Source organism: Mauremys mutica, chromosome 8 (genome assembly GCF_020497125.1).
Source record: "Mauremys mutica isolate MM-2020 ecotype Southern chromosome 8, ASM2049712v1, whole genome shotgun sequence".
NCBI lineage: Eukaryota > Metazoa > Chordata > Testudines > Geoemydidae > Mauremys > Mauremys mutica.
In genome coordinates, this window is record NC_059079.1 from 52,850,130 (window position 1) to 52,861,969 (window position 11,840).

The 11,840-nt window shown below is 38.2% G+C and overlaps 1 protein-coding gene across 1 annotated transcript; it reads left to right on the plus strand.

Moving 5' to 3' along the window:
• Window positions 1–471: 471 nt before the first annotated feature.
• PTGS2 (prostaglandin-endoperoxide synthase 2) lies at window positions 472–10,588 on the plus strand. The gene is made up of 10 exons (XM_045026178.1): window positions 472–611; window positions 1,871–1,987; window positions 2,135–2,278; window positions 3,046–3,189; window positions 3,690–3,871; window positions 4,689–4,772; window positions 5,048–5,294; window positions 6,897–7,183; window positions 7,912–8,059; window positions 8,245–10,588. Exons 1-10 carry the CDS (start codon window positions 560–562, stop codon window positions 8,652–8,654), a joined length of 1,815 nt encoding a protein of 604 aa, XP_044882113.1. The 5' UTR covers window positions 472–559; the 3' UTR covers window positions 8,655–10,588.
• The last annotated feature ends 1,252 nt before the right edge of the window (window positions 10,589–11,840 follow it).

The following is an 11,840-nucleotide window of genomic DNA, read 5'->3' on the forward strand; positions in this document are numbered from 1 at the left end:
GGGAAGCGCGGACTCTCCATTCCCTTGCAGCGCCTCCGCGCCAGCCGCCAGCCGCGCGGGGAGCCGGCAGGGAGAGCGGGGCAGCTGCCCGGCCGATTCCTGGCAGCAGAGTCTGGACGGGCGATGGAGCTTCCAAGGGACAACGGAGCTCAAACCTGGCGGTCGAGATTTTTGCTAAATCTAGAGATCAGCTGGGAACAGCGTGTGAGAGAGAGAAACACCCCATCCCACACGTCTGGGGGGCGCATGGGAAACAGTCTCCGGTGCGGAGAGGTTGGGGATTCCCCCGATCCCATGAGCTGGGGAGGATGTGGGGGAGGGTCACCTTTACACACTCCAGGAAATTCCCGTTTCATTCAGATGATTTATTGGATGTGAGGGTTATTTCCGGACGAACTTTTACGTCACTCACTTATTGGTCCATAAGTAGGATGCAGTTAATCGTGGACGCAATCTACAACACACCGGGAAAGCGGCAAGAAAGCAGAAGTAGCTGCCTGTACAGAACCTGACAGGACTACGCAGCAGCAAGTTTCCTCCCGTGAAGAACCACTGGGATATGATTGTGCCCTGCGCTTTAATCATCTGTCTCCTGGCTTTCAGCCAAGCAGGTTAGTACTCAAGCCTTCTCTGTCTCAGAGCCGCGGCTGAGCTGCATTTGTTTGCGGTGCTTTGCGATGTCCTTTCCCCACAGTTGAGGCTGGGGTGGTGCGTTTTGTGTTCTCTTTGTTCTGAGTCTTGGATGGAGGCAGTTTTGCTAGCACAGCCTTGAGGGGGCTACAGGGAGAGCGAGATGCAGAATTAATTTTCTAACGAGTGCCACTGCCTTTGGAATAGCACTGATGACACCCCACACTTTTAAGAAATGGAGTCTCAGGTTTAAGAATGTGCTATAGTGACATAGGAGCCAGTGCAGAACTCATGAGTTGTAATCCAGGAGCTGCCAAGATGGTCAGGGATACAACCCCATGCTCTGGGTTGTCCCTAGCCTCTGGGAATGGATGACAGGGGACGGATCACTCAATGATTGCCTGATCTGTTCATTCCCTCAGAAGCACCTGGCATCGGCCACTGTCAGAAGACAGGATACCACAGGGTAGAAGGACCATTGGTCTGACCTAGTATGCCGTTCTTACGTCGTTGTTGTTGGTATTATATTATTAAAAATATCATGTTGACGTCACATCCCAATCTCTCTGATTTACCATGCTTTGGTATAAAAGTTGCTCCTGAGATTCTTAGTAGAGATGGGCACCAGCTGCAAATTTTCAGCCAGCACCCAAATTTCTCCAGTGCTCTGGGGAGTCAAGAGATTGGGAAGTGACACACAAAACACTGTAGCTGGTTTAGGGCTAGGAAACAGGTAAATCTAGGATTTGGAGCTAAAGGAATTATAAATAGCTTGCATAGTATCTAGTTATGCCCATTTATTAATGACCCCAACTTTCATTGAATTCTCAGAACAGAATTAGGCATAGAGAAATTACGACTTTTCATTTTCCCCATTCTCTCTTGCCACCTTGAAAACTTGTAGTTAAACTACAAGTTTTAAATGGGATATTGAGAGATGATCTGAACATTCTGAGGGGGGGTCATCAATTCTCTAGCAATGCCTCCTACATACAATACCAACTGAAAATGAATCACCCATAAACAACTGTCAATATTTTTTCTTTTTATATTAATAGCTTTTAAGTATATTGGTGCAGGGTTTAGTCTGAACTGGACCTACCTACACTTTGATTATTTTTTGCCATATTCCTCAGGAAATTGCTTACATAGCTCTTAAAACTTCACTTAGGGAGATGAAAACATCAATGTATTCATTCCGAATACTCTTTTATTAACATTACTCTAATTTTCATTGCAGCTAATCCTTGCTGCTCAAACCCATGCCAGAACAGAGGAGTGTGTATGACGACAGGTTTTGACCGATATGAATGTGACTGTACAAGGACAGGATTTTATGGGGAAAACTGTACTACACGTAAGTCTGAAAGTTATGTTTTTATAGCTAACAATAATGAATCTTGAAAGCTGCAAAATATTCCAGAATTTTACTTCCAGATTTGCATATTATTTAGTCCTATAAGTAATTTACAATAGTCTTAATCTTTCCCCTCAATGCTCACAGCGGAATTCTTGACCTGGCTGAAACGGACATTGAAACCTACTCCAAACACTGTCCACTACATTCTCACTCACTTCAGAGGTGTCTGGAATATAATAAACAGCATTCCCTTCTTCCGTGATTCCATCATGAGATATGTATTGACATGTAAGTATCCTCCTTGTGCTATTACCCTTCAGTTATAGACATCGGCCACAAGAGTTTAAGGAAATATTGTGTTGCTTAGTGATTTTATATACATACATACATACATACTTTAGATATATGGGACAGGAGATGTAGAAAGCAGAAGCATGGCATACATTTCATCTCATAATCAAGAGGTAACCACGAGGAGTGGGAGAACGGATGAAAGGGATTTTTTTTAATGGGATCCACCATTGATCAAAATTATTCTGTTATTTTTGTAAAACAAAAATTATGACACATCTATAAAGCAAATAATTTATCTCTATAATTGAATGCAGTGATTCAAACATTATATTATACACTGAAGTGTTCCACTGAATATGGTTTTAATACTAGAAAGTACCACACTGTAAATTTGCTCTTAAATAAGGACGGCTCCAAGCAAAAAGCCTGGATCTCACTATACTTCAAATTGAGAAGAGGTTCAGACTCAAATTGAAACATCATAGCTTGCCTCTTATCACTGTAATAGGGTGAAACAAAACCCTATGTCCCACACCAGCAAATTTTGGCAAAGTTTATATTTGGATGCAAACTCGGTAAGTCTGGCCCCACCAAAATAAAATAACCAAAATACTATCACCTCACTAATTTGAGTAATCATATTGCAATCAATAGAACTATTTACAAGAGAAAGGTGGAAAAGATTTGCCCTTGTAGCTTAATTAAATTAAATTTACTGTTTTAAGGCCAACGTTAATTTTTTTTTTTAATTTTTTTTTTAGCAAGGTCACATTTGATTGACAGTCCACCAACATACAACAGCCAGTATGGTTACAAAAACTGGGAAGCCTATTCCAACCTTTCCCTCTATACAAGAGCTCTCCCACCAGTGGCACTGGACTGCCCAACACCCATGGGTGTTAAAGGTAAGGAATAAAAGAGATTTCCAATGTTTGATTGTGGAGTGTGGGAGAGTCAATTTATTTTGCCCTCTCATTTAAGAGACTATTTTTTACAGAGCTACACTCTGAAATCTGCAACAGTATACTGTAAAATAGTGTATTGGATATATTGTGCAAAGCTAAAAACTAAGTAACGATTTACAGACTCCAACCGTAGTTATTGAGCTAAATGCTAGAAAGAAAAGAAAGAATTGAGCTGCAGATTCAATATAGGAGAAATTAAGATTTTTTAGCAATCAACTTGTGTTTTAAATCAAGTGAGTAAGGTTTTTAAAAGTTATAGCTAAATTGTCAGCAGGTATAAACCAAGTAGCTCCACTGATTTATATGAGTAATGCCAGTTTACAACAGCTGAGGATCTAGGTCATAGGTTTCATATTTGATAGATAGCTGGATTGAATAATAAAATGTCTTATTTCCTCCAAATGTAAGGGAAAATAAACTGATATGATTTTAAATTATAGGTAAGAAGGAACTCCCAGATTCTGCAGTAGTTGTGGAGAAATTTCTGCTGAGGAAAAAATTTATTCCTGATCCTCAAGGCACAAATATGATGTTCACGTTCTTTGCTCAACATTTCACCCACCAGTTCTTTAAGACAGATCACCACAAAGGGCCAGCCTTCACCAAAGCTCTCGGCCATGGGGTAAGATCATAAAGTTGTGACTCTTACTGAAAAGAGCAGCAAAGTTTATCAGCCTTTGTGACAAGAACAACATCCTTCAGAGTGTTAGGAGCATACATAAACACGCACATACTACACAGCATTCTTTGTATTACTGAGAGCCTTACACTGCAGTCCTAAGGCTGACAAAACTGTTGCTCAACAAGATGGAGGCTTTTCCAGTCCAGACTATAGGAGCCTAAATAATTCTATCAAAAATACCAAATGATTTAATTCTCCTTATCTACACAGTCTTAATTTTCCAAATGTGGTGTTACTGTTTTCCCACAAAGCCATCTATATCTACTGAGACCGCAAAAGTTTTTCTGTTGGACTGTTTCCGTCATGCAGAAAAAGGCATATACAGTACTGTAAAATAATTGTCATGTGCTACACTTTTAAAAGAGACTTTGCTATTGAAAAGCAACTATCTCACGAGTATCTATTATTTCTGTAAACCAATTCCAGTTTAAAAGTCCACAAGAATTTTACAATATTATATTATATAGTTTCCAGGCTGTCCATTCTTTTAGACATGTTTGAAGCAGTCTTTTTGAACTGACTGAGAATTTAAAAACTCATTGTTATGCATTGTTTAATCCAGTTCTAACAAAAAAGCTGACTTTATTTTTAAATCTTTATGTAAGGTATTCATGGGGTGCCAATCTTCATAGTATACTTAATATGCAAACATTTAAGCCCCAGTCCAACTCCCATTGACTTAAACAGGAGTTGGATCCATCCTAAAATAATCAGAAATGTAGTTTGACTTCATGTTTCAAATACTTTTATTTTATAGGTTGACTTGAACCATGTCTATGGAGAGACTTTGGATAGACAACTTAAGTTGAGGCTACTTAAGGATGGAAAGCTGAAGTATCAGGTGTGTTTCACTTTAAAATTCCTACTGTCTAATAGGAGAACAATGGAATTTTATAATTAACATTTGTTAATAGTATGAAGTCTTGTTAAAACACAGTGGGCCAAATTCAGCCATGGTGTTAGCAGGTCCCATCTACGTCAGTAGTAGCTGCACACACAAATACAAGGGCAGAATTTGGTCCACAGGCTGTATTTTTAGAATGGGAAAAATAAAATACTGGAGAATGTCTATGTATCATCAGCAATTCTTAGTCTCTCTCTCCTTTTTAACTGCAGATGATTGATGGAGAAATGTACCCTCCCACAGTGAAGGACACTCAGGCAGAAATGATCTACCCACCTCACGTTCCTGAGCACCTGCAATTTTCTGTAGGCAATGAGGTGTTTGGTTTGGTCCCAGGTTTAATGATGTATGCCACAATCTGGCTCAGGGAGCACAATCGGGTCTGTGACATCCTTAAGCAGGTGCATCCAGAATGGAATGATGAGCAGCTGTTCCAAACTACCAGGCTCATATTGATAGGTGAGTAAACATGAAAATGAGACTTTCCATGTTAAACTATTTTACACAGATATAGAGCATAGCTATATTTTCCCTACAGAAAAATCCTTCAGAGGGCTGCATTCTCAAAAGTGATTTTGTGTGCCTCCTTATTTTGAGGGGCCAGCTTAAAATACCTTAAAGGTATTTTCAGAGGCTAGGGAGATCAGAACTTTCTGAAAATAGGTCCCTTTAAGATGTCTCAAGCTAGGCACCCAAAAACAGAGGGACACAATCACTAGTCCACTTATGAAAGTGGAGGCCTTGTTTTTTTGTTTTTTTTAAAACAGCTATTAATTATACAGTACGCTAAAAAGTTATCCACATGTTACAATGATCTGGGAGGTTTTTCCTCCCCTAGGCAACTTCAACAGGTTTAATAATAGAACAATTTTTACTTAGTTTATTAAATCAAATCGCAAGGAATTTTTTAAAAAGTTTTCATGACCTACGTTCAGTATTTGACGGTTCATGAAAAAAACAGTCCATTGTAACCAGTATCTTGAATATCAAACTGTGGAGAATTCCTAAATCAACTTGCATTCTGTTTCATTAACTAAGGGAAATAGAACTGTGAGGTGCAGGAAGGTGAGTTTAAGGCCATGTCTACACTAGCACTTATGTCAGCAAAACTTCTGTCACTCAGGGATGTGAAAAAAACACCTTCCTGAGCAACATAAGTTTTGCCAGTATAAGCGCTTGTGTGCACAGTGCTATGTCTCCCACTGACATAGATACTGCCACTTGTTGAGCTGGTTTTATTATGTAGACAGGAGAGCTCTCTCCTGTTGGCATAAGACAGCTACACAAGCGCTCTCACAGCAGCACAGCTGTGATGCTATAAGCTTGTAAGTGTAGACATGGCCTAATTCTCAAACGTCAGGCATGTGCAGCTGGATGACCTTCAGCTGCTGCTAAAGTGTCTTATCTTCAGTGCAATTGCTGCTCTTTGTTACAGGTTAAGAGAAAAGCTTTTATTCAGTTTAGAATTTAGGAAGTTACTGGAAAGCTAACCCAAAATGATGGTTGTTATATATTAGTCTCTATCCAGTGACATTTATTTTCATGTTAATGTTTATGCACACTCCATTTGGGCAAGACAACTAATTGGTTGTCCCCAGATGAACACTGCAACAGTATACTAAAAGGAGATAGTTGTATTTGACAGAAACAGCAACTCAGAATTGCTTTGAGATATCTATATCTTTTTCTGGATAAAATTGGCAATGTTTTCCCTACAGAAAAATCCTATAGAATGTAATAGCAAATTATGTCCTTGCTATAGAATTGTTAAAGGAAATTATAGAAAGGACACACTTTGCTACTAAATTCTAAATGTTTATTACATTTTAGAACTATCATTTTCATCCCTATTCACTTCTATAAGAGTTTGTAAGAGTTTACAAAGCATTAAGAAATCTTTAACATCTTCTGAATCTCCTCCCAAAATATATTTATTTTAGAACAATCCTTGGCCATTTTACCTCACCATTTACATCCTTTCTCACACAGCTGGCTGAACATTCAGAATTGTTCAAGCAAACAAAACTGATACACATTTTCCCTGTTTCATTGAACTAACAGGAGAGACCATCAAGATTGTCGTTGAAGACTACGTGCAGCAGTTGAGTGGCTACTACTTCAAGCTGAAATTTGATCCTGAGCTGCTGTTTAACCAGCAATTTCAATATCAGAATAGAATTGCAGCCGAATTCAACACTCTGTACCACTGGCACCCACTTCTGCCTGACAGTTTTCAGATCCATGACCAGGAGTACACTTTCCAGCAATTTCTCTACAACAACTCTATCATGGTGGAACATGGCCTTTCCCACATGGTGAAATCCTTCTCCAAGCAAATTGCCGGCAGGGTAAATATTCTTACTAAGATGTTTAGCTTTTGGACAGAGTCTAGAATTTTTTTGTGCCAATTAACATAAGCCAGAAACTTGGGGAAAAGTTTACTAGGAATTTCTTCTGTGAAAAAGAAAGATACCTGCTAGTTCAAATAGTAAAATCTAATTCTTCCCAGTACTGAGTTACGAAAGCAAATGCACTTTAAATGTTATTGTCCATGAGCCCAGATTCTTCACTCTTAGTACTTACAGAACTCTCACTGATTTCAATGGGAGTTTTATTTGTAGAAAGGCTTCAAGGTCAGGTCAAAAATGGCCTTTTAATTTAAAAAAGAAGGAAACTCTTCCAAAGCTTGATATAATCTTGCAAAAAATATCATGTACTTGAAAATAGCACTCATTTTCTAGTGATTTTCAGTTGTAAAGTTAAAATCCTAGCAATTCTGGGCCTAAACAAGTGTATCTACTGTAGCAGGTTGCACTCTCAGAGAAGTGCAGTACAATAGCTGTACATTCTCATTGGACTGTGCCATGGTTGTAGTACTCCCCAGTGTTAATGGAAATTGTAGGGCTAAAAGCCATTCAAGGGATACTTCCTTACTCAGAAGAACCCCCAATCATGTCAATGGAAATGTTGCCTGAGGAAGGCAAGCAGGATTCCACCCAAAGTTTATACGCACGATAAAAGTGGTGAGGAGTTTGCCTAGAGTTATTGTTATTCTTTGTATCTTTTTTTGCAATAGGTTGCTGGGGGTAAGAACGTTCCTTCTGCAGTACAGAAAGTAGCTAAGGCTTCAATTGATCAAAGCAGACAGATGAGATACCAGTCCTTGAATGAGTACCGAAAACGCTTCCTAATGAAACCTTTTAAGTCATTTGAGGAACTTACAGGTAAGAGCTATTCTTTCTAATGGGGCCTTTTTTTACAAATGGTTAATACAGTAGATGGGTCACTGTTTGTTTACAGGATTATATAAACTGGGGTTGTGGTGGGAAGTAGGATTAAATACCAAAAGAAGAGTGCCAAAAGGTGGGATTTTCCATTTACTACTCTTATTTATTATTAATTGTTACAGGAGAAAAAGAAATGGCAGCTGAATTAGAAGAGCTTTATGGAGACATTGATGCTATGGAGCTGTACCCTGGCCTTCTAGTAGAAAGGCCTCGTCCTGGTGCCATCTTTGGTGAGACCATGGTGGAACTTGGAGCACCATTCTCTTTGAAAGGGCTGATGGGAAATGCTATCTGTTCTCCGGAGTACTGGAAACCAAGCACCTTTGGCGGAAAAGTGGGCTTTGAAATAATCAATACTGCCTCCCTACAAAATCTCATCTGCAATAACGTGAAGGGCTGTCCCATCACCGCCTTCCATGTCCTAAACTCTGATGCCACAGAAACGGCCACCATTAACGTCAGCTCCTCAAGCTCCTCAATGGAGGATATCAACCCCACGTTACTAATGAAAGAGAGATCTGCTGAATTGTAATACATCAATTTATTTATTTATTTAAGTAATTATATAAATTATTATATTTATATCTTTATATTTAAATAATGAAATCCAGACTTTGTCTTACTAAGACAAGGGTTCCACTGATCAAGACAGACCACTGTTTTTAAAGTTTGCATCACTGGATCCATAATTACAAATTCTGCAACAGAAAGAAGTATTCCAAAGTGAATGGAAAATGGTCCTTTTTTGTTGTTGTTGTTGGTGTTTTGCTATAAAACTTGACAGTAAATGTTTTGTTTTGTCACTTGATAGGCAACATAATGCTACAGGAATAAGTTATTTTGTCAACATATATTTTAATTTGAAAATGAGCTCTCAAAAAACCAAGAAGATTGGATTAATGAAAACTGTAATAATTACTAATTACAATACCATAATAGTAAATTAATGTAAAACAAATTATGCAACTTTAAATGTTTGTATAAAGTCAGCAAATGAAAAAGTTAAGTTTCTCACAAACACTACCTCACTATCATGCACATATTTTATATTAACATTTAACGAAGAGCCTTAACTTTTATTTTCTGACTTTGGACGTTGAAACCTATGCTCTAATGTTCCATTAATACTCTTTTTAAAATTAAAATTTACTTTATAAAAATATATAACCTGTGTTTAAATCCCAATTTAGGTTTTGGAGTTTGCACAACATAGTAGGGTGGAGGGAAATATTTGCTGCTATTTAGCTAGAAGTAGTTATTTGCCAGGCTGGGATAACAGGGCATTTATATTTTGATGTCTGTGTTGTATATTGCAAGAAATCAGAGCAAGAAATTACAAAAAATGATTTTATAATAGCACTTCAGATTTTTACATGCAAGGATCATTTCATTATTTTTAGGAGGGGGTGTAGAATGGCATTTTTTATTAAAACTGCTGGGGGGATTTAAGTAGAAAGAATGCAATTATACAGGCTGGAATTGGTTAGAAAACAATTCTGGGAGAAAAAATGGCCAGGGAGCTTTACTGACCACTTGTGGACAAGGCTTCCATTTTATATCACATGTGAAAGATACAGCACTGTATATACTGCATCCTTAATATAGGATAGGAAATGTTAGCATGAATATGGCCCTGTTACAATTTGACTGTGACTTTCCCTAAATTACTAGTTACTTCTTTTTACACTTTTATTATTTTAATTAGGCTGCTTATTTTAAGAGATGTTCATTTGTAACTTTCAATACTGATAACTGAAAGAGGAACACAGTCTATTGTACACCAAAGTGTATGAGGTTGGAAGGCTTTTTACAGATGTGTTTGGGGATATTTTTATTTATTTATTTTTTCTATGCAATGGACAAAATGGAGAAAGCACAATGCACATTAAAAATGTTGAGGTTTCTTATATTCAGAACTGTAAATGTTCATAAATGGAAGATTATTCAGGAGGTCATCTGAAATGTGAAATGGATCAGAACATGTGATTCAGATTCATTCACCTCCTCCTCAAGAATACACTTCCCCAAAAACTTTCAAGATTAATCCACTCTAGGGGAAAAAAAATATATTTGTTTTAAAATCTGCACCATCTTATTGCCCACTCTATCACAACTGAGTTAGTTTTCAGAATTAGGGCCCAGTCCTTCTGTTCCTTTGTATGAAATTCAAAATGAGAGTTCCGGATACAGCCAGTTTGAATGTAGATCATACAATACATGGGAAAGAAAGCAGGTCTTCCTCTATTTTGTACAATTCAAGCACAATGTCAGCACTCTATTAAGTTATTAAGTAATAATATGTAATCCCATCTGATAGGGTTGGGATGATTACCATACATGGCTATGACAGCATGAGATTATTTATATGAAATGTTTTATAATAAATATGTTTGAATGATTTTTTCACCTTTATTTTTTTTACAAAAAGGACATGTTTAAAATACAACTGTTTAAAATAAAAAATGTGCAGACATTATCTGTGAGTACTGGTATTTGATACTTGATTGCAACAGAACATTTTAGTTGATTCACAATAGTATCACATGCAAACCCCCCATATAATTTTATTTCTCCCCTCCTACCCAAGAGTTCATCTTACAAAATGCATTAAGTTTACTAATGATGCAAGGTTAGGGTAAATCAAGATCTAGAATTTGTAACTTTTGGCAAGTCCTAATGCAAGGATGTGTTTAAAAAATTAGCAAAACTTGTGTCAGAAAAGTGTTCCTGATTTTTTTATTTTGGGGAGGGAGGGGGAACAAAAATGTAAATGAAAACTTCCCAGCCAATACATGGGGGGAGGGGGAAATACGAGGAGGGGAAGGCAGCAAAACACGCTGGACTCCAGCTTTCTTTAAGAGAAGATTTGGGGGGCGTAGTAGAAAGAAGGTAAAGGGTCTGGGCATGGGCAAAAGGGAAAGCGAGTCAGGATGGGGGGCAAATTTATCAGATATAATTAGCCATCAATATAATGAACAAAGAATAGTTCTTTAAACAAGAGGTCATCACAGCTGATCTCCCAACCATAGGCTGACCCCTGGAACAAGCAATAATCAGGAGACCATACTATCCACCATGTCAGGCAACAAGACACAAGAGGCGGTATTCCATCTTGGCTGGTTCATCCTCTCCCTCTGGAGCTAGTTGCTGAAATGTGGCTGCCAGAAAGTGAGACACAGACTCTGCAACAGTGTTATTCCACTGTGTTTGAAAACTCACATTTTGCTGAATGTGATTCAGAACACAAACCCAAGTGGTACCCGTAACTCTGAGATCACAACATCCACTACACATTACAGACAATTTCAACAGTCCATAGTACTAACTTCCTGTTCACATCTCATTCTGCAATCAAACGTGGAGAAGAACTCCAGAAGCTGAAATGCTTGAAGTCACCCAATGTTCATTTTGTCCACCAAAGGAAAGATTCCAGATATGCCTCACCCTCATCTAGATTCCTGGGAGGTTGTTATTCCATTTTCATGGGACCAATGTCCCAAGGACATCAAAGCCCACTTACCTTGTGCTCTCCTATTCCAAGGACATGCTAACAGCTTCACAAGTAAGAGCTACCCATGGGCATTCCTCTGTCAACCTAGCAAGTTCCATCAACTGTGAAACAATCCTTTTTGTGGGGATGAGAGAGGGGGTATCAAGGAGTAGGTAAAATGTGGACTTCATATTGCACTTGGCCAACTAATCTTGTTGAAGCAGCAAG

Bases quoted from the DNA above. Each gene is read 5' to 3' on its own strand.
- PTGS2 (XM_045026178.1), top strand. From the start codon at position 560: ATGATTGTGCCCTGCGCTTTAATCATCTGTCTCCTGGCTTTCAGCCAA. The intron at 1,988-2,134 runs GTAAGTCTGAAA...CAATGCTCACAG, and splicing joins TGGGGAAAACTGTACTACAC to CGGAATTCTTGACCTGGCTG. The intron at 8,060-8,244 runs GTAAGAGCTATT...TAATTGTTACAG, and splicing joins GTCATTTGAGGAACTTACAG to GAGAAAAAGAAATGGCAGCT.